A 20,376-nucleotide genomic window follows, 5' to 3' on the forward strand; every position below is an offset into this window, starting at 1 on the left:
TTTTTATGATCTTAAAAACTTAATTATTAATTGTCCCAAATTAAAACACTAAATTACATAATAATTACAAAAGGTTGACTGTAAGAAATTCTGTTTAGTCCTCATCAGAGAGCCAAAAAAGTTTCCGAGAAAATAAAGCAGACCAGAGTAACAGACGTGCTCTGTTCTGTCTGCCAGGACTGTGCTTCCCTTCTTTGGGAGGAACTGCTTCTTCTGCCATCTAACCCTGTATCGCACAGTTGTTATGGGCTGAATTGTGTTCCCCCCAAAATTTGTCTGTTGAAGCTCTAATCCCCAGCGTGACTGTGTTTGGATATGGGGCCTTTAAGGAGGTAAGTAAGGTTAAATGAAGTCATAAGGGTGGGGCCTGACCCAACAGGACTGGTGTCCTTATAAGAAGAGGAAGAGACACCAGAGAGGCACGCACAGCAAAAAGGCCATGTGGAGACACAGCGAGAAAGCGGCTGTCCACAAGCTTGGGAGAGAGGCCCTAGGAGAAACCAACCTGGCCAACATCTTGACCTTGGACTTCCAGCCTCCAGAACCATGGGAAATACATTTCTGTAGCTAAAGCCCCTGAGTCTGTGGTCATGGTAGCCCATGCAGACTACTGCAGCAGTCACTGGTCTAGGGATGGCGAGTGACCCCAGCCAGGCCAATCACAGCACTTCCCTGGGATTTTTCCTCATGGTAACAAGCAGGGAAGTACGCTTTTCTCTGACTGAAGAAAGTAAGCCCAGTGCTCACTGTGGCCACGGTTCCAACACCAAGGGGCCAACTGGCTTCAGAATATGAAGCAAACTTGCCAAGAAAAATGCTGGGATTGAAGATCCAAAGCCCCACCCTCCTGAGGCCCACTCTGCCCCGTCCTGATGTGGGCCAGCAGATTCCCCTTGAAGCCAGTGTGAATAGGGTCTCTTTCTTACAACTATGGGCAAGTTCTAATGAAGACGAGAGTCTTCTCAAAGCAATGTTCACAGCACCTTAAGTCACTCAGCATCACAACTTGTAACGTTAACACTATAAATCCCACTGTAAGACTGAAACTCACAAAATGTTAACCCAGAATCATTATATTATGATGACAATTGTATGACCAGAACAGCATGCGGAAAGCTTTGAGTAACGGTTGTTTTGCTTTGAATTTTGTTTTCTAAGATGATTCTTATCACTCTCATAATGACGATCATCTCTGTGCAAGCCTGGCTCCTTACCTAACATCACCAACAGTAACTGAAAAGGTTACCTCTTCACACGTCACTTCTCTACATCCATCTTCCATTTGGTTGTTTCCCTCTTCTATGTCTTGGCTTCCCAGCAAAGAAACTTCTTCCTCGCTATCTTTCCTTACAAGTGTGTAACCACTCTAAAAAAACAACCCAAAGAATACAGTCAGTGCCTTTAAAATCACAAGGTTGTGACAAAATCAAAGTTAGCGCCCCTGGGCTTCCCTGGTGGTGCAGTGGTTGAGAGTCTGCCTGCCGATGCAGGGGACACAGGTTCGTGCCCCGGTCCGGGAAGATCCCACATGCCGAGGAGCGGCTGGGCCCGTGAGCCATGGCCGCTGAGCCTGCGTGTCCGGAGCCTGTGCTCCGCAACGGGAAAGGCCACAACAGTGAGAGGCCCGTGTACCGCAAAAAAAAAAAGGGCAGCGGGGCTTCCCTGGTGGCGCAGTGGTTGAGAGTCCGCCTGCCGATGCAGGGGACACGGGTTCGTGCCCCAGTCCGGGAAGATCCCACATGCCGCGGAGCGGCTGGGCCCGTGAGCCATGGCCTCTGAGTCTGCGCGTCCGGAGCCTGTGCTCTGCAACGGGAGAGGCCACAACAGTGAGAAGCCCATGTATGGGAAAAAAAAAAAAAAAAAAAAAAAAGTTAGCGCCCCTTCAATTCTTTTAAAGATTCAGTTCTTTAGGAATAAAAAAAAAAAGTCCTTTAAAAGAAAATGAGCATATCATACCCGCTAGGATGGCTATTGTAAAAAAAAATAAAAAATAAAAAATAAAAAAAAAAAATAAGTGTTGATTAGGGTATGGAGGAACTGGAACTCTTGTGCATTGCTGGTGGGAACATAAAATGGTGCAGCCACTGTGGAACGTTTGGTGGTTCCCAAAAAATTAAACAAAGAATTACCATTTCTAGGTATATACCCAAAAGAACTGAAAGCAAGGACTGCAACAGATATTTATACACCCATGTTCTTAGGAGCATTATTCACAGTAGCTGAAAGGTGAAAACCCAAGTGCCCATGCATGGATGAACTGATAAGCAAAATGTGGTCTATCCATATAATGGAATATTACTCATCCTTAAAAAGGAAGGAAATTCTGACACAAGCTACAACATGGAGGAATCTTGAGGACATTAGGCTAAGTGAAATAAGCCAGTCATAAAAGCAGAAACATTATATGATTCCACTTATATAAGGTACCTAAAGTAGTCAAATTCATAGAGACAGAAAGTAGAAGGGTGGGTGCCGGGGGCTGGGTCGAGGGGAAATGGGGAGTTAATATTAATGAGTAAAGAGTCTCAGCTCGAGAAGACGAAAAAGTTCTGGAGACAGATGGTGGGGATGGCTGCACAACGTGAATGCACGCAATGCCACTGAATGTGCACCTAAAAACGGTTAAGATGGAAAATGTATGTCATGTATATTTTACCACAATTTATAAAAAATAAAATAAAATGAGAAACTAGACACACAAGAAAACAGTCTGGAAAGAAACTCAACAAATGGTTCACACTGGTTATAACTGGGTAGGAGAACTTAAGGGCACTATTTTCTATATTTTCCACATTTCCTTTAGTTATGTAATTTAAATTTAAAAAAAAACCTTGAAAAATCAAGAGGCAAGAATAAGGAACAAAAATGCTTTAATTATGGCAAGCAGTACTGAGGGATTCGGTTCCATCTCCTGACAGGTTTGTGGTTCATTACCAGAGGACCTGTTTCCCGTGCCCAGACACGGCAGGCTCTTTGCACCACGCTTCTGCAGGACAGGCAACGCGAAAGTTCTCGATAAAGGAAGCTTTGGCTTTTAAATCAGAGTCTGGGACCCCATGGAAGGCGTTTTCTTTACAAACCTTTCACAACTAAAAACAGACTTTGCTCACCATTTACAAACCCACACTTACCCTGCTGACCCCAAAGCAACTGCGCCCATGGTGAAGCCACAACAAGAAGAGTGGCTTTCCCAAGAAGAGCACAGGGACAGACAACGCTGTGATGACCAGAAGCAGCCTCTGGATGTGCTCCTGTTGGTGCAAAAGGGGAGGAAGCCGGTTAAAACGTGAAGATGTGCTGACAATGTCACTGGTGTACGTAAGCTAGTGGAAACCAAGTAAAATGTCTCTTTATTGATTAACAAGGAACATAAAGTACACACAAGCTAAAGTACATTTGCCAGGGTGTCGTTTCCTTTCATTTCCTAAACTCACAGCTGATGTGCATGGCATCACACAAATGCACAGTTATAGAAAAGCCATTTTTGGAGAGGGCCAGCGTGCCGTGGTACAAGTGCCAGTCCTCTGAGGACCTGGCTTAGCCAGAGGTTGATTTTAAAGAAACTGGAAAAGTGGATGGATGGACAGCCCTCAGGAACCCTCCAGTAATACATTCTCTTCCCACCAGTTTTCATGGCTACTGAGGGGCATCGAGTTTGGATTACACAGTCTGACCAGGGCCCCCAAGACAGCACTGAGAGCAGGATGGCACCCTCTTGGGATAACACACAGAGGAGCAGAAAGCCCCTCTGTGCCTGGGAGGCCTGTGGAAAGCACCTTTAATCATTCTACTGATGAAAACAAAAAGGCTATCAGGAGGACTTCCTTTGAGTTCTTCACAGTGGAAAACACAACTGCTTACCTGCCCTGGGTAAAGACCACCTGTGTCACTAGCCGGGAATAAAAACATGTTAATAAATTCAATCAGAATGCTAGGAGCGACTCTGGAGGTTTCTGCTGAGTAAACCAGCCACTTATAGACAATCATAAATATAAGGTAGCCAAAGATGCAGAGCATGAAGAGAAGTTCTGGGATGGAAACCAGGTAAATGTTGAACTTCTTCCTGAAATGTCTAGGGGAAAAAAAAAAAAGGAATCGATCAACCCATGAACAACATTGGACTAAGAGAAAAAGCAAAGAGTAAATTAATCTTAAATTCTCTGTGACAAAGTCTATCTCAGGGGCCTCCCTGGTGGCGCAGTGGTTGAGAGTCCGCCTGCCGATGCAGGGGATACGGGTTCGTGCCCCGGTCTGGGAGGATCCCATATGCCGCGGAGCGGCTGGGCCCGTGAGCCATGGCCGCTGAGCCTGTGCGTCCGGAGCCTGTGCTCCGCAACGGGAGAGGCCACAACAGTGAGAGGCCCGCGTACAGCAAAAAAAAAAAAAAAAAAAGGTCTATCGCAGCATAACATCATCTGTCTTACGATTCAGATGTAACCACGAAGAAAAGACGTGAGGACAGTAGAGATGACTAGTGCTTCACTGTCAGATCCAGCTAGAGAAAAAAGGCATAACTTCTTTTCCCTAATATACCAGCTCTAAGAAGCAAACAAAAGTTTTCTGATTTAGAAAATGAAAAAAAGATATGGCAAAAATCACCTCTGGAAATAAACATGAATGTACATGTTGCACGTCTCCCTCACTTGAACGTAAACTCCATGAGGGCGAAAACTTTCTTCTGTCCTCCTCACTGTTCAATCCCTGGTGCCTAGAACAGTGCGGGGCACCGTCTATGTGCTCAACAAATATTTGCTGAATCAATGAAGCTGCCAAAAACCTTATCATCAAAACAGAATTGGGGCTTCCCTGGTGGCGCAGTGGTTAAGAATCCGCCTGCCAATGCAGGGGACATGGGTTCAAACCCTTGTCTGGGAGGATCCCACATGCCACGGAGCAGCTAAGCCCGTGCGCCACAACTACTGAGCCTGCACTCTAGAGCCCACAAGCCACAACTACTGAGCCCACATACCACAACTACTGAAGCCCACGTGCCTAGAGCCTGTGCTCCGCAACAAGAGAAGCCACCGCAATGAGAAGCCCGCGCACCGCAACAAAGAGTAGCCCCCACTCGCCACAACTAGAGAAAGCCCGCGTGCAGCAACGAAGACCCAACACAGCCAAAAATAAATAAATTAAATAAATTAAAAAAAAAAAAACAACCCAGAATCATAGGACTTCCCTGGTGGCTCAGTGGTTAAGAATCCACCTGCCAATGCAGGGGACACGGCTTCAAGCCCTGGTCCGGGAAGATCTCACATGTCACGGAGCAGCTAAACCCGTGCGCCACAACTACTGAGCCTGTGCTCTAGAGCCCAAGTCATACTAAGCCCATGCGCCGCAACTACTGAAGCCTGCGTGCCGCAACTACTGAAGCCCACACCGCCTAGAGCCCATGCTGCGCAACGAGAGAAGCCACCACAATGAGAAGCCCACACACCACAACGAAGAGTAGCCCCCCCTCGCCGCAACTAGAGAGAGCCCGCGTGCAGCAGCAAAGACCCAACGCAGCCAAAAATTTTAAAAAATAAAAATAAAAATAAATAAAAAACAGAATCATATTAATACAACAAACCACTATGCTGGCTGCCTTTAAGATCCATGTAGTCTACCATCAAGAAGCAAAGTTTAAGAAATACCAAAAACTTGGCTTATAAATACTGGTTATAAAATAATCTGTACTTACAAGTGGTTAAATATTCCCAGAATGACTCCAAAAGTCATGTGAATAATTCCTAAAATCACAGACATTTTCATTTTGAAAGAGTTCAGAAAAGTGAGGCGATTTGTGGCCAAGTTCCAAATCTAAAGACAAAACAAAACCAAAAAAGAAAACTTTAACTTCCTTCAACTGCCTTAGGAGAAAAGTGCTGTTCCTTAAGGAAACTGTGGTCAGGTTTTTTCAAGTTTCCAATTATGTTAACAACATTAAATTTTACCAATTATGTTTAGAGATGAGAATGAACATTTAGGAGAGAGCTACCTCGGAGAGCTCAGATTAGGGAATGCTAGACTTTTGTCACTGAGTTTTTTTCACTACTGTATCACATCACTCCAAACCAATTTCGAGGTAGTTTCTAAGCTTTTCTTTTAAGGCTGAGATTCCTCGTGAAGACCCCTGGGTCTAGGGAAATGCTGCCTGGGCCTCCTCGTAAGCAGCAGCCTGCTGAGCTGTGTTGGGGGCAGGACAGGGGCAACCCCAGCCCTGGCACCTCGGCTTCACTTTCCTTCTCCCACACTTTTTCCCTTTCAAACAACCACCTCAATAAGCACCGTGATAAGCCTAAGCTCCCTTTCCACTCTAAGATTCCGTACTATTTCTCTCTACATCAAAGGGTAAAAACACAATTCACTTGTACAAAGAAGAAATCGAAGAAACAGCGCACATTACGTGGCTCCGGGAGTGCCACTTCTCACTAGAGTAAAACAGGTCAGGAAGTAGGACAGACCGTAGCCCCAGCTCGCTGTGGTCCTGTATTCGGGCACTGACCCTGGCTTCCCAAACGGACCGTCAGCTTCTTCTGTACAGCAGCCTGACTCAGAACACACGGTGAGCCTCTGGCGTCCAGGCAGAAACCCCCAGAGTACCACCCCCTCGCGTACAACCACCTGAACTGTGCTGAACAGTCTGAGAAACCGCTGTGACAGTTAAAGCGAGGTGGCACTGGGAATTCCCTGGAGGTCCAGTGGTTAGGACTCCGCGCTTCCACTGCTGAGGGCGCAGGTTCGATCCCTGGTCAGGGAACTAAGATCCCACAAGCCGCGCGGCATGGCCAAAAATTTAAAAAATTTTTAATTAAAAAATTAGGTAGCAGCACCGAGGAACCCGAGAGAATGGGGGGGCGGGGGGGACACTCACGGGATCAATGCCAAAAGGATAAGGGCCTCGGAACACTCCGGGAACACCGGGATCCAACTGCAAAACCCTGCTGTGCCTGATGACGCTGTCACTGAAACAAAAGGCAGGGTGAGGGCCTCCTGCGAAGGGGGAAGGACACTCGGAGAAACTCCCCTCCACCTAAGACACTGTCTGGCAGCAGGACACTCACTTCCAAAGCATCATCTTCCTCTGCTCCGCTGGGCTGTGACTGGAGCTGTACATGGCAGACACGTTCCACCCGGAGCCAAAGAGGTTGACCGACTTGGAAAAGCAGTCGTTGTAGATGAGGCCCGTGTACACTGAGAACAGCCCCATCAGCAGGAGGATGTAGCGACCGTTGAAAAACATCCGCATGATCTGTGGGGAACGAGGCGGGGGGAGCGAAACAGGACCACTGGGAAAACGAGCCGATGTGACCGACTTAGCTTGGGCACCTTCTTAACCGCTCCTCTCAGGGCTGCTCAAAAGCAAGCTCACGGCACAGACGCCCCCGTCACACAGGGACGAAGGCCCACCCGCCCCCACCAAGCACGTCTCAGGTGGGCTACGGTTATCGCCCCAAACTGAACATCTTTAAATGTGTCTCTTTTTCTAGTTAAACAGAAGAGAATTACTACTAATGCTGCCCAAACAGATATAATGAGCCCGAGTGTTTATGTTTTTACCTCTTGTGACTGACTTAGTCTGGGATGGTCTTCATTTAACACCAACAGGAGGGCAAATAAGAACATCACAAAGCCATGTCCAAGGTCTCCAAACATCACGGCAAATAAAAAGGGGAAAGTGATGATGGTAAAGAGAGCTGCGGGAAAAGCAAGCGGTTTCTGATTCGCAGCAAAGGCAGAAAATTCTAGTTAATTCAAACATGACCACATACTGTATAATGATCTTGACCTTCTCCCAAATTCTCAGGAGAGAATTGATGGGTTAAAATGAACACTTTATACTAAATAAGATAACAAAACAGTAATAGTGGGCCTACTTTTCCAAATATCTATTATATTCTTATAGGGAAAGAAAGCAGCAGTGATGTATAAAATGTATAAAACACAAAGACTGGCCAATTCAGGCTTCCAACCTGGGTTCACTTCTCGGTAACTCCCAACCCCGTAGGCATCCACGATGTTCTGAAACCCCTCGGTGAATTTGTTGGTGCGGATGAGAGTCGGGGGTGTCTCTTTTGTTGGGATTGTGTTCATGAATGAGGGGATCGCGGCACCGCTCTCTCTCTTTCACATGAAAGAAAAGAGACAGAGAAAGAAAAAATTACCACCCAAGGGCTCTTTCAACAAATCTTAGTTGGCTGCCATGGAAAGGCCCCTGAGCACGTGGGAAAGCACTGACCACCCTCCTGGAGGTTCAAGTACAGCAGAAGTGACAGGAGGAACTGAGGAAGGCTGCTGGGGGACGTGGTCTTGGAGAAGGAAGGACCTAGCAAGGCTGAGTGGTGGGAAGCAGGCGGGGACAGGTAGGACAAGAAAAAAACAAAATTTTGCCGTACTGACATTTTGGTTTATTCTTGCCTATTTTTCAGTGTTATGAGGTAATACTGTAGCTGTCTCTCAATTCCTCTTGAACATTTTTAAGAGCTAAACCACTATCAAAACCGATGGTACCTCAATAAATAAGAATCATCTAGAGCTTTAAAATATATAAATAGATGTCCCATACTCCAAAATAACTAATTTATGTATTTCCTTCTTTCTCAGCACCACGTGTTTTACATCTGTGCCGTAACAGAATTATGTGATGAGACAAGGAGATTAACCAAAATCTCCTAGAAAAACTTGTTTCCTTAAGTGCCACTTGAAGTTTGTAAACCTGCTATTTCCAGTAAAGAACTAAGATTTTTTGTTGTTTTTTTATTTTATATTGGAGTCAAGTTGATTTACAATGTTGTGTTAGTTTCAGGTGTACAGCAAAGTGATTCAGTTATACACATACATCTACTTTTTTTTCAGATTCTTTCCCATATAGGTTATTACATAGTATTAAGTAGAGTTCCCTGCGCTATACAGTAGGTCCTTGTTGGTTGTCTATTTTATATATAGTAGTGTGTATATGTCAGTCCCAACCTCCTACTTTACCTCTCCAAGAACTAAGTTTTGATACAGAAAAAACCCTCACAGGAACGTGGGAGACTGACCCCACAGCCCAGGAGTGGAAAGAAGATATTATTCACAGTTCAGAGGCTGTAATAGCAGAGATGGATGGGTTCAACTATATTTAACAAAAAACTTCTGCACGACCAAAGCAAACAAACAGAAAGAAACACCAAAAGACAAGTGACAACCTGGGGAGGATATCTGCTCTCGTATCATAGTCAACAAGCTAAGGAAATTAATAAGAAAAAGACCAACAACCCAGTAGAAAATGGGCAAAGCATATGAACACAGCATTCACCAAAAAGGTGAAAACTCAAAGGCTCTTCTTAAACATACAAAAAGATATTCAACCTCACTCAAAATAAGAGAAATGCAACAATTGGCAATATTTGCCAAAACTGATCCAGCAATTCCATGCTGGGAATTTACCCAGAGATAGGTTTGTGCACGTCTGAACTGGCAAAGGTCAAGTGTTAGTCACTGCACTGGTATTCATAAAGTTAGAAACCACCTAAATGACCAGGGACCTAGTTCAATAAGCCATGGTACATCCACTCAGCAGGATATTAAATAGCTATTTAAAAACAGGGAAGTTTTCTCATGAGAAAAGAACAGTATGAATAGCACACAATCTTCTGTGAAGGAAGGGAATTCTCTCCCTTTATATATTCCTATCTGCTTATCTATGATTAAGAAACTCAAAGACATAAGAGAAGTAAAACAAGGGTTGTCTTTGAGCAGAGGAACTGGACATATGAGGCTCTGGATAGGAGGAAGCCACTTCACTGGGTCTTTTATATTTTTTAATTTTTTTTTTTTTGACTTTTAAACCATGTGACTGAATTCCTTACTCAAAAGAGAAAATTTAAAATGCCTGTGCAAATCACTTTGCTGCACACCTGAAACATTGTAAATCAACCATACGTCAATTTAAAAAAAAATGCCTGTGCACAGAGCCTCGAGGGACCAACTCTCCGTAATTTCAGTTCAGAAGAGTGAACACGGTGTCCTCTCCTCCGCTATCTTATTTCCCGCGGGGAAGGGCTGGCAGGAAGCGGAGGGCCGCCTCACCGAGCCCTCCTCCAGAGCAAGGCGCAGCTCATGCAGATCGGCCTCGGGACACCAGACCTCGGCAATGAGGCACTTGTTGGTCACGTCGAAGCTACACATGTTCAGCATATGGTAAATGGCTTTCATCTTCTTCACCTGGATGACGCGGCTGTAGACTGACTCGGCGGCTTTACAAAGCACTTGCCTTAAATAATCCTCGGTTTTGTGAAGCACCTGGGTGAGGACAAACATGGACTTTCAGCAGAGTGTCCAATGGGCACCTGACCTCCTCTGAGGGACTTTCTCCTCAGTGATGGGGGGGCGAATTCCAGGCACCTGCCTCTCTGGGGACAGTTAAGGAAGTTCAGTCCTTCTCCTCCAGGCCCTGGAGCTGCCTTTCCAGAAAGGACCCCAGGGCACAGGAAATGGTTAGAAGTCGTGGTCCCTGTGGCGGCATGATGGCCTGGCTGGGTCCAGAGAGCTGGGGGCCTGGGTCTTACCCACTCCCAGCCTGAAAGTAGTGCAGGTAAAATTACAGCCAGCACTGTAAATGGGGCTCGTTTGTCCTCTCTGATCAAGAACTACACTCCGACAGATCAAAGATGACCAGACTCTTCTTTAAAGCCTCATCATGTAGAAACCATCTAGGTTTCTAAGAGCCTGCTAAAATAAAACTCCCACGAAGAGGAGGGAGGTGCCATTCCAAACTCCCTAAAACACCTTGATTTGTCCACAACCAAAATTTTCCACATTAAAGAAGAAAGTAAATGTATTTGTGAATGTTTTACAAACCCTCGGACAAGGAGGCAAGTTTCTGCGTCACTCACAGTGTACAGATCTTGAATCCGGGTGTTCAGGCCCTCCTGGATCTCCCTCCGCTCCTCGGCGCTATTCGGGTAGGGGTAAACATGGCAGTGGTAACTGGAAGACAGGATTCGACACAGTGCCGCGGCTGTCAGAACTGCAAGGAGCTACGTCAAAAACTAGAGCTAAATTCAGTCTACCACCTGGGCGTATTTCCTCCCAAACCAGCATAAAAGCAGCCCTCTGGGAGAAAAAGGTGCAGGCACAGGCACCCAGCCATGGTAAGGCCTCGCACACGGACACTCAACAAATTTTCTACGGAATTCCACAGATTTAGTGAACCCTGTCTCGGCTCCACATTCCATTCCTACCCTCGATGATTCCCAAAAGCTCATTCCCAACTCCAACGTTCTGAAATTCACCACCACCCTTGGGCTGGAAATCATTAAACAAGTGTAAAATATAAATCAAAGACAAAGAACATACAACAATAATTACCTTTTTACAAAAAAGAGAAAATCGGGGGAGGAGAAAGCTCTGGATGCCTAGCAATGGCCTCTGACATAGGCTTCAGTAAATGTCCTCTGGGGCCACGTGTGACACCAGGACGCAGGGGAGGCAGAGCCACGCCCCCCCAGCTGCAGCCACACCCCCTCAGCTGCTGCGATTCCCATGCTGCCTTTGTGGGTTTTTTTGGGGGGTTTTTTTGTTTTTTGTTTTTTTACAGCCTCAGTGTTTTAATGCCATGCTTTATGTTCCTCTTTAAGCTCTGGCTACTAAAATTAAATTCTTACTCCAGCCTTATCCTAAGCAATGATATCTGTGAAGTCACAGGTTTGTGTGCTGGCTATCGTTTTTCTAATCTACATAAAAAATAAATATATACCTATTAAAGTAAGAATAGGCTAGTCCACGTATCACCTAAAGTTACTTTCCATAACACCAGTGACTGAGTACCAAACTCCGGTGAATATTGAATCCGAAGGAAATAACCAAACCCCACCCTTACTTACCCCAGCAAGAAGCAAGGCCAGCTAAAATTTCCCCAAGTATAAGAAAACAAAAGGCCATTCTTTTGAGTTTTCGTGTGGTTTTGCTTGCTTTCCCACTGGTGACAAGACTAAGTCACAGACCGATTCTTGCTGCGATACTGCTCCACGTTTACCGGAGGCTTACGTGGTACGGGAGCCTTTTACTTGTACCATCTCGTTTGGCAGGCAGGCCCCTCCGAGCCCACCCTCTCCACCATCTGCCAGGCCCCCTTCCCCAGGGTGCAAAGAAGGTAACTGCAGAGGGCTGGGAAAGGATGAGCCGTACGCTCCATGAGGACAGATAAGCCTACGCGTAGCTAAAGGCAACAGAAAGGCACCAAATATTAAAAGTGGATTCCTTCCCCAGTTGAACTTGAGCCTTCATTCCCAAGGGAAAAAAATCAAATCTGGGAATGTTCTTAACATGGTGTCTACTTTTAAATTATTTTAAGTATTACACTGGCAAGAGAGATGACAAATTACATGTTTTAAAACATGGTATTACAGCAAAGAAATCATGTACCAAAACTCAACAGCCTCGGCAACCACTGTATTTCTCTTCAGAGACACATTTCAAGAAAACTAGAGGTTACTGAGGATAAAGAAGTAAATGAAATAAAATGTTTCTTTTTCTTACCAGTCACATATCTTCTTAACCTTGTGGCCAATCTGCTCTCCCCAGAAGGAAATCAAGAACACATACCATTTGATGACTTCTCCCTGCAAAGAAGAAAGATAACTGTTACTTCTCGGTCTAGAACTTTGCAAACTCTGGCAGCTCACACTCTGTCAAAGAGTTAGTTCATTCATTCATTCATTCATTCATTCAACAAACACTAAACACTGCCCATCCTCATTATCTGCGGATTCCATAATTGCAGATTCACCCCAGAAATCACTCATAACCCCCAAATCAATACTCAAGCATTTATTCACTCATTTGCGGACATGCAGAGCGACAAAACTTTTGAGTCACCCAACGTGCATATTCCTGCTGAGGTCAAACAAGGTGACCCTCTGCCTTCTTATTTCAGCTCATACTGTAAACAAGTGTCCTTTCTGTGGTCTATTTAGCACCAAGTTTTTCACAGTTTTGTGCTTTTTGTGCTGATTTCACTGTTCAAAATGGTCCTCAGAGTTGTCTAGTGTTTCCGAGCACAGGAAGGCTGTGACGTGCACTTACGTGTGTCCCATAAGCTTTGTTCAGACAGGCGTGACGGTGCGGTTGGCAGTGAGTTCAATGTTAATGAATCAACAGTATATATTAAATAAGGTGTCTTTAAATAAAACAAGGTTATGTATTGATCGGCTGACAAAAGCATCATGACCAGAGACTCACAGGAACCTAACCCTGCGCTTCCCCTAGGAGCAAGGGCTCAGTTCTCACGGAGACCGTACAATGTTAACTACTACAAATAATGAGAATTGACTATATTGACAAATATTCTACAAACAGAACTGAATAGGTTTTTGGCCAATTTGCCAGGCACTGGTTCCCAGTGCTAGGAATACAGCAGTGAACAAAACAGACAAAAATCCCTGACCTGGGAGGGAAGGGAGGGGAGGGACGCTTATATCAAGTTAGCAGCAGGAGACACCAGGAAAGTACATAATACACCAAATGGAGACGAGGACGACAAAGACAGTAAAGCCGGGAGGGGTGACAGGGAGAGAGAGGCTGGGGGCTGAGCTTGTAAATCGGGCATGGAGGGCAGGCCTCCCTGAGAAGGGGACATCTGGGCCCAGAGGAGTGAAGGCGGGGAGGGAGCGAGCCACGTGGATCCTGGGGAAGAGCCTCCTGAGCCCGAGGGAAAGCTCGTGCAGAGGCAAGACGAGGGGAAGCGAGAAGGCCAGCCTGGCTGAAGAGGAATGGCCAGAGGGGTGACAAGATGGGACGCCGTGAGACAGGAAGCCACGGGAGGGCTTTAAGGCGGGACGGGGGGTGTGGTGGGGAGATGCTCTGACTCGTTTTACAGGGATCACTCTGGATGCTGGGCGGAGAAGAGCTGAGCTGGCACTTACTGAGACAGGCCAGCCTGGACGGACAGGTCTGGGGGGGCAGATCGGGAGTTCAGTTCTAGGTGTCACATGGAAATGTCTTCCAGAAACTTCAAAGGTAGGGAGGAGCCAGTTAAATAGAAGTCTGGTATTCAGGGGAGAGGTCCAAGCCAGATGTATACATTCGAGGGATGGTATTTAAAGCCATGAAGTTACACGGGATCCCTAAGGGCACAGAGGAGAGAAGCAATCCAAGAATTGAGCTCTGGGGTGGAGGGGATGGGGAACAGGTTGGGGAGCTTCAGGCAGAGCAGAGGCACTTGGGTCCCAAAGGCAGGGACGCGGGGCGGCCGGGAAGGGGAGGCCAGGGAGGAGTCGGCTGAGGTGTCTGGGAGGCTGGTTACGGGGAATAAGGAAGCGAATCGCACGGTTCATGAACCGCACTGAGGATGAGGAAGGCCATCTTTGTCGCCGCCAGAAGAGAGTGAAAACACCGAGAAAGAGATGTCAGGATCGCAGGTTAGAGTCCGAGCAAACGGTGTTATAATGAATGTGCACAGGTAGCTGCAGAAGCGGATAGAGCTCTGTGTGTGTGTGTGTGTGTGTGTGTGTGTCCATGTTTTGACTGCTGAAAGGGCCCAGAAGCAACGACACTCCAGTACATGATGAGAACTCAAACACCAGATCCTTGTTTCTAAACTCCATCCCCTACTAAAAGGAACCAGCAGTCCTTGAAGGAATGGCTGACTCCAGACAGAGGCAGGTACCATCCTGTGGTGCCAGAAAGTAAGGGATTGCTCAGTGAATGCTGCAGACGTGCCAAAGGCCAGAGGAACACACACGAAGGGACTCCCAGTGGCCAAATCAGGGACAATTTGGACATCAAAGTAAAAAGGACTGGGACTTCTCTGGTGGCGCAGTGGTTAAGAATCCGCCTGCCAATGCAGGGGACACGGGTTCGAGCCCTGGTCTGGGAAGATCCCACATGTCGCGGAGCAACTAAGCCCGTGCACCACAACTACTAAGCCCACGCTCTAGAGCCTGCGAGCCACAACTACTGAGCCCATGTGCCACAACTATGAAGCCTGCGTGCCTAGAGCCCGTGCTCCACAACAAGAGAAGCCACCGCAATGAGGAACCCGCGCACTGCCAACGGAGAGTAGCCCCTGCTCGCCGCAACTAGAGAAAGCCCGTGCACAGTAACGAAGACCCAACGCAGCCAAAAATAAAATTAAAAAAAAAAAGTAATGTTTGTGAAATTCTTACCTAATAAACTAGGATATTCATGTCTAAAAAGTGTTTAAAAAAAAAAAAGAAAGAAAATACCCAGGGGGAAGAAAGAAATGGTATTTATAATGAATTTGATTTTGAAGATTCCTTAACAATTTTATAAATAGTACTGTGTCAGGGAACACAACCACCTAAGACATAATATGGAACACAGATGTATGCAACATAAAAAATACAAATCATAAAACCACATGAAACTGCCTGAGTCCAGCTTTGACAGAGAGACTGGTCAGCATCTAGAAATGATACTGACAAAGGAGAAAATGGCTAGAAATATGCTCTGGGGTCTGTAAGGACTTTAAGGGGTTGACCCAAAAGGTATTAAACATGACACTATAAATAAATCCTAGAACCTGAGTAAAAGTTACCAAATCAAATCTCATATCCTCCCCAGAACAAGGACTAACAGAATGCACAATGAAACATAAATAGCGACTCTCTCTGAGCAGGAGGATTACAGGTGACTGATTTTCTTCATGCTTTCTATATTGTTCCCAATTTTCTAATAACAAGCACGCATTTCCTTTGTAATCATGGTGGGGGGAGGAGTTGTAGTTTCAAGAGATACGTATCTGCCAATTATACTTCAACAAAAAAATTAGAAGTGAAGAAAAAGTAAAGAATTTTTTAAAAAAATATATACATCTCTAACCATGTCTCCATATTTCTTCAGACATTTAATGCCCTTTAACAAATGTGGTAAAAACTCAGCACAAAAGAGCTTAGACATTGTATAGAAAAAAAATTTTTTTACAGAGTAAATGCTCTGCCTGAGAATGATGGATATGTTCTTTTAATTAAAGAAAAAACTCAAAGAACATGTAAATGCTACTTCAGAACAGTTTTAATCTTCACCTTTACATAGAGAGGTCGTAATGGTCACAGGTGAAGGATAACCAACATGTTGCTACTGGCAGTTTCAGGAGCCACAAAAAATATTACAGGTGTGTGGTTAACGAACAGCTTGACTGATTAGATTTTCCAACGTGTGTGGTTTACTTAGGCTGAACCTTATGAAAATTATTTCACAGCCAAACTCCTTTAGGTGTCAAAACTATTAATCTTATAGCCAAAAATCCTGAGGCAAATCTAGGAAAGAAAACACGAACGCTTTTCTCAAAACTGAGAATCCCAAGTTCCTTTTCTACCCTTACTAGATCAGTTCATCCTCACTTAGACCAATATATAATAGTTATTTTTATGATGAGGTCTTTAAAAAAAAAAATCACAGCTATTTTAAAAGGTAATGATGGCTTTGGCCACCCGGCTTCCCCTCCTGAATAATTCATTCCTGAAGCCTTAGATGTGCATTCGAGGATGGACCTGGAGAGGGGAGGGGGAGGGCAACAGTGGCCCAGGGCAAAGTCAGAGCCCAAGCAAAGTGAGGAGGCCCTGCCGTCCACACTAGGGGACAACCCGGGCTGGGGGCTGGGGAACTCGGAGCTCCACGCAGAGAGAAGAGCGGGGCAGCAGAGGTGGGAAATCAGTGGGCAGACTGGTCCCATACAAGGGGACGGATCAATAAGTATATTAACAATAATGGGAGCCAAGTTTCCCACCACTGAAGAAAGGAGTTACAAACACAGAAAGAGAGAAACTTAGAATGAACCCTGTGGTGTTGGACTGGAATTGGAGGTAAACTCACAGTTTTCATGTATACACACAGGTACAGAAATAAAGCTGTGAGTGTGTGTGAGCCGTGTGCGTGTGTGCATCCTAGAGCTGTCCACTGACAGAGCTGGGAACAGCGACACCTCAGTCCCTGTGGGCACACCCAGAGACCGCATCCTGGCTTCTAATTACCATTCTCCACTGAAGAGAACCAGGTTCCTTGGAGAAATGGCTGATTCCAGAGCTGCATGAGGGAAATTACAAGATGAATCTGGACATCTTGTTATGCAGGAAAGCAAAGAAGCATTCAAAAAATGATGGGAACATGTAAAAAGAAAATAAAAGCCAGCTCCATGGCCTCCAACGGCCAAATCTAGAGCAGGTGAATATCAAAATAAAGAATTACAGTAACAGAGTATAACTCATTGAATAAAACAGGAAATAATTTAATGCACTGAAAATCTGATGAGAAATTGAGTACTTACAGAGTTTCAAAGCACTTCCCCCAAAACATGTACTAAATACAAAGGAAATGGAGTAATAAATTCACAGTGGAGAAGCTTAGGAGTCACTACCTTGAACAAGTGATCCAAGGGAACAGCACTAGTAACGAGACAAAGGAACTGTGCACCCCTGATGGGAAGCAGCATCACTTCCTGCCCAAGACACAGAACTTGAATCTAATCATGAGAAAACATCAGACAAACCCAAACAGACGGGCATTCTACCAAAATAAAAACCACTGGTCTGTAATAATTTTTAAATGTCCAGGTCACAAAGGTCAAGGTAAGACTGAGAAATTATCCCAGAATGAAGGAGACCAAAGAGACATGACAATTAAGTCCAAAGCCTGATTCTAAACTAGATCCTTTGCTATAAAAGACAGTATTGTCGGAATTCCCTGGCGGTCCGGTGGTTGGGACTCCGAGCTTCCACTGCAGGGGGCCCGGGTTCCATTCCTGGTGGGAGAACTAGGATCCTGCGTGCTGCGCGGCCGCAAATAAATAAATGAATAAATAAATGCCCCCCCCCAAAAAAAACAGACAGTGTTGGGACGGCTGGTGAAACCCAAACAGGATCTGAGGCTGGGAGGGTGGCAACGTATCCCCGTCAACGTCCCAGGCATACTATGGCAGCGCGGGAGAGAGTCCTCCATGTTAAGAACTACCCCCCAAACGCATCCAAGGATGGCAAGGCAGGTGGTGGACAGCTCACTGAAGTGCTCCGCTCTGCACTGTGCCTCCAGCTTGGGCACAAGTCCACCGCTGCTAAACGGGGAGGGGGGGCCCACTCACCGTTTCAGGGTCTTCCAGGGGCCCCTCCAGCTCTGCGTGCGTCACGATGCTGTGCCCTTTGCAGGCTCGCCACAGCGTTCTCCCGAATGCTTCAGCTTTCCCTTGGTTAATGAGGCCAGACACAAATCTGTGAGATACCAAAGGCTGTGGTCCAGTAAGTGCAGTGAGGATTACCGAACCGCATGAAGAGGGCGGCGAAGCCCTTCACAGCTGCCGAAGTGCTGGCGATATCCCCAAAGCCCTCCGACTGCACAATCTCTGAAATGCTGCATAAAATAGTTTTGAAACATCCTCCTCAGTGTAGACCTGAGCTCATAATTTCGAGAAATTCTTGGAATCCAAAAATAAAACAGGACCTCATAGCTGTGCCCTGATGTATTATACTGACCCAGTATCTTTTTTTTTTTTTTTAACAATCTAAACTTCCTGTTCTTATGGCCCAATATAAACCCACTTTTAACAAATATCATACCCAGGTAAATGTGAAATGAAGCAGGATTCATTAACAATAATCAATACATTAAAATACAATCATACCCAGATGAAGCTCCTCCTACTTTGCAAAAGGTGAAAAAAAAAGCTGAAATTGAAATGCATTTTGAGTACTTAAGTATGGATATAAACAGGGCATGACTATTTCTTTTTTTTTTCTGCTTTATAACAAATTTAATCAGTTATACATATACATATGTTCCCATATCCCCTCCCTTTTGCGTCTCCCTCCCACCCTCCCTATCCCACGCCTCCAGGCGGTCACAAAGCACCGAGCTGATCTCCCTGTGCTATGCGGCTGCTTCCCACTAGCTATCTACCTTACGTTTGGTAGTGTATATATGTCCATGCCACTCTTTCGCTTTGTCACAGCTTACCCTTCCCCCCCACCATATCTTCAAGTCCATTCTCTAGTAGGTCTGTGTCTTTATTCCTGTCTTACCCCTATGTTCTTCATGACATTTTTTTTTCTTAAATTCCATATATATGTGTCAGCATACAGTATTTGTCTTTCTCTTTCTGACTTACTTCACTCTGTATGACAGACTCTAGGTCCATCCACCTCATTACAAATAGCTCAATTTCGTTTCTTTTTATGGCTGAGTAATATTCCATTGTATAGATGTGCCACATCTTCTTTATCCATTCATCTGATGTGACCCAATATCTTAAGGCCTTGGGTTTCAATGCCAGCAAGGGAGATAGGAGACGGGCACTGGGTCGATATCAGGTGAAGAGATGGAACTGAATCCCCAACCCCCCCAAAGTTGGGACTCTTGCCCCCCAACAAAGGGCTACACCTTAAGTGAATGGGTGGACTAGAAAAAAATCCACCTTGCAAAGGAGCCTATGAGCAAACTTGTTTATTTCGGCTTTGGTTTTGGAGAGAAGCGGAAGAGTCAGGCAGAGAGAAAACAAACAGAAAAACAAAGAAACTCAAGCTGAGAAATTAACGTAAGATGACTGCAGGTAGGTAGAGTGCTCCCAAGTACCTGACATCTGTAAAAATAAGTTCTCTCTGAAAGAATACAGCCTCAAACTAAACGTCACTGAATTCCTACACATAAGGAATAGAGGAACAGTTAATAATAAAAAGAAATCACAAATCACGAGGAAACAAGTTACCATTAGTTCAAGTAAACAGAGAGAGTGAACAGTAGAAAGAGACTCGTAAAATACGATTAATAAATTAACCAACTCAGTTGAGCCCCTATGTTGCCACCAAACAAAACAGGACTTGATGCTTCAATGACCAATTATTTTAGGCTATGGGGTAACGAAGAATATGGCATAACTGGCATAAGTTCCTTCTTTCTACCTCATTGTACCGAAAGAAGAAATTCCCATCGTATTTAGCTAAAAAGTCAATACAGCTGAGTGAGTGATTCAACTCAACAAATACAGGAGTACAGTGTTTTCTTAAACAAATATTCACTTTCTGTCATTCCATCACAGGCTTTCAGATGGTGGTCGTCCTTCCACTCAGCAGAGCTTGTCTCCCACTGACAAGAAGGACACACCAGTTGTCACTTACCCTAGTTTTGCTCCCAGCCTCTGCATACAGCTATAGTCCAACAAAGAATCGTTCTCCAAGGGAGGGAATTCTTCGTAAGTGGGCTCAAACTACAAAGAGATATGAAACCAAGTGTGTCTCACTGAAAGTGACACTTTAATTCTCAAGTCATGTTTCCAAACAAGTTTGCAGGGCATATGGGAACTCAGATCTGGATGCCAAGGCCCCAAGGTAACTCAGACATGTAACTCAGCTCTGATAGATAAAGAGTATAACTTCCCTGTCCCTTATTTGTAAGCTAGTTGAAGAC

At 45.2% G+C, this 20,376-nt stretch overlaps 1 protein-coding gene across 2 annotated transcripts in view; it reads right to left on the minus strand.

The window, feature by feature from the left end:
* Positions 1-20,376, minus strand: part of ATP6V0A2 (ATPase H+ transporting V0 subunit a2) — a 35,638-nt gene that overhangs the window by 4,498 nt on the left and 10,764 nt on the right. Inside the window, exons 5-17 of one of the 2 annotated variants that reach the window (XM_082640320.1) lie at positions 20,088-20,176; positions 18,062-18,188; positions 12,505-12,587; positions 10,860-10,953; positions 10,054-10,266; positions 7,956-8,106; positions 7,543-7,679; positions 7,047-7,234; positions 6,857-6,947; positions 5,684-5,802; positions 3,862-4,072; positions 3,132-3,251; positions 1,247-1,366 (exon numbers count right to left, since the gene is read on the minus strand). In XM_082640320.1, coding sequence (XP_082496446.1) covers positions 1,247-1,366; positions 3,132-3,251; positions 3,862-4,072; positions 5,684-5,802; positions 6,857-6,947; positions 7,047-7,234; positions 7,543-7,679; positions 7,956-8,106; positions 10,054-10,266; positions 10,860-10,953; positions 12,505-12,587; positions 18,062-18,188; positions 20,088-20,176 — 1,743 coding nt within the window. The remainder of the gene's footprint in view (positions 1-1,246; positions 1,367-3,131; positions 3,252-3,861; positions 4,073-5,683; positions 5,803-6,856; positions 6,948-7,046; positions 7,235-7,542; positions 7,680-7,955; positions 8,107-10,053; positions 10,267-10,859; positions 10,954-12,504; positions 12,588-18,061; positions 18,189-20,087; positions 20,177-20,376) is intronic. The other variant, XM_082640321.1, reaches the window with a different exon arrangement.

The sequence above is a fragment of the Mesoplodon mirus genome, assembly GCF_964341445.2.
Source record: "Mesoplodon mirus genome assembly, chromosome: 13".
Classification (NCBI taxonomy): Eukaryota; Metazoa; Chordata; class Mammalia; order Artiodactyla; family Ziphiidae; genus Mesoplodon; species Mesoplodon mirus.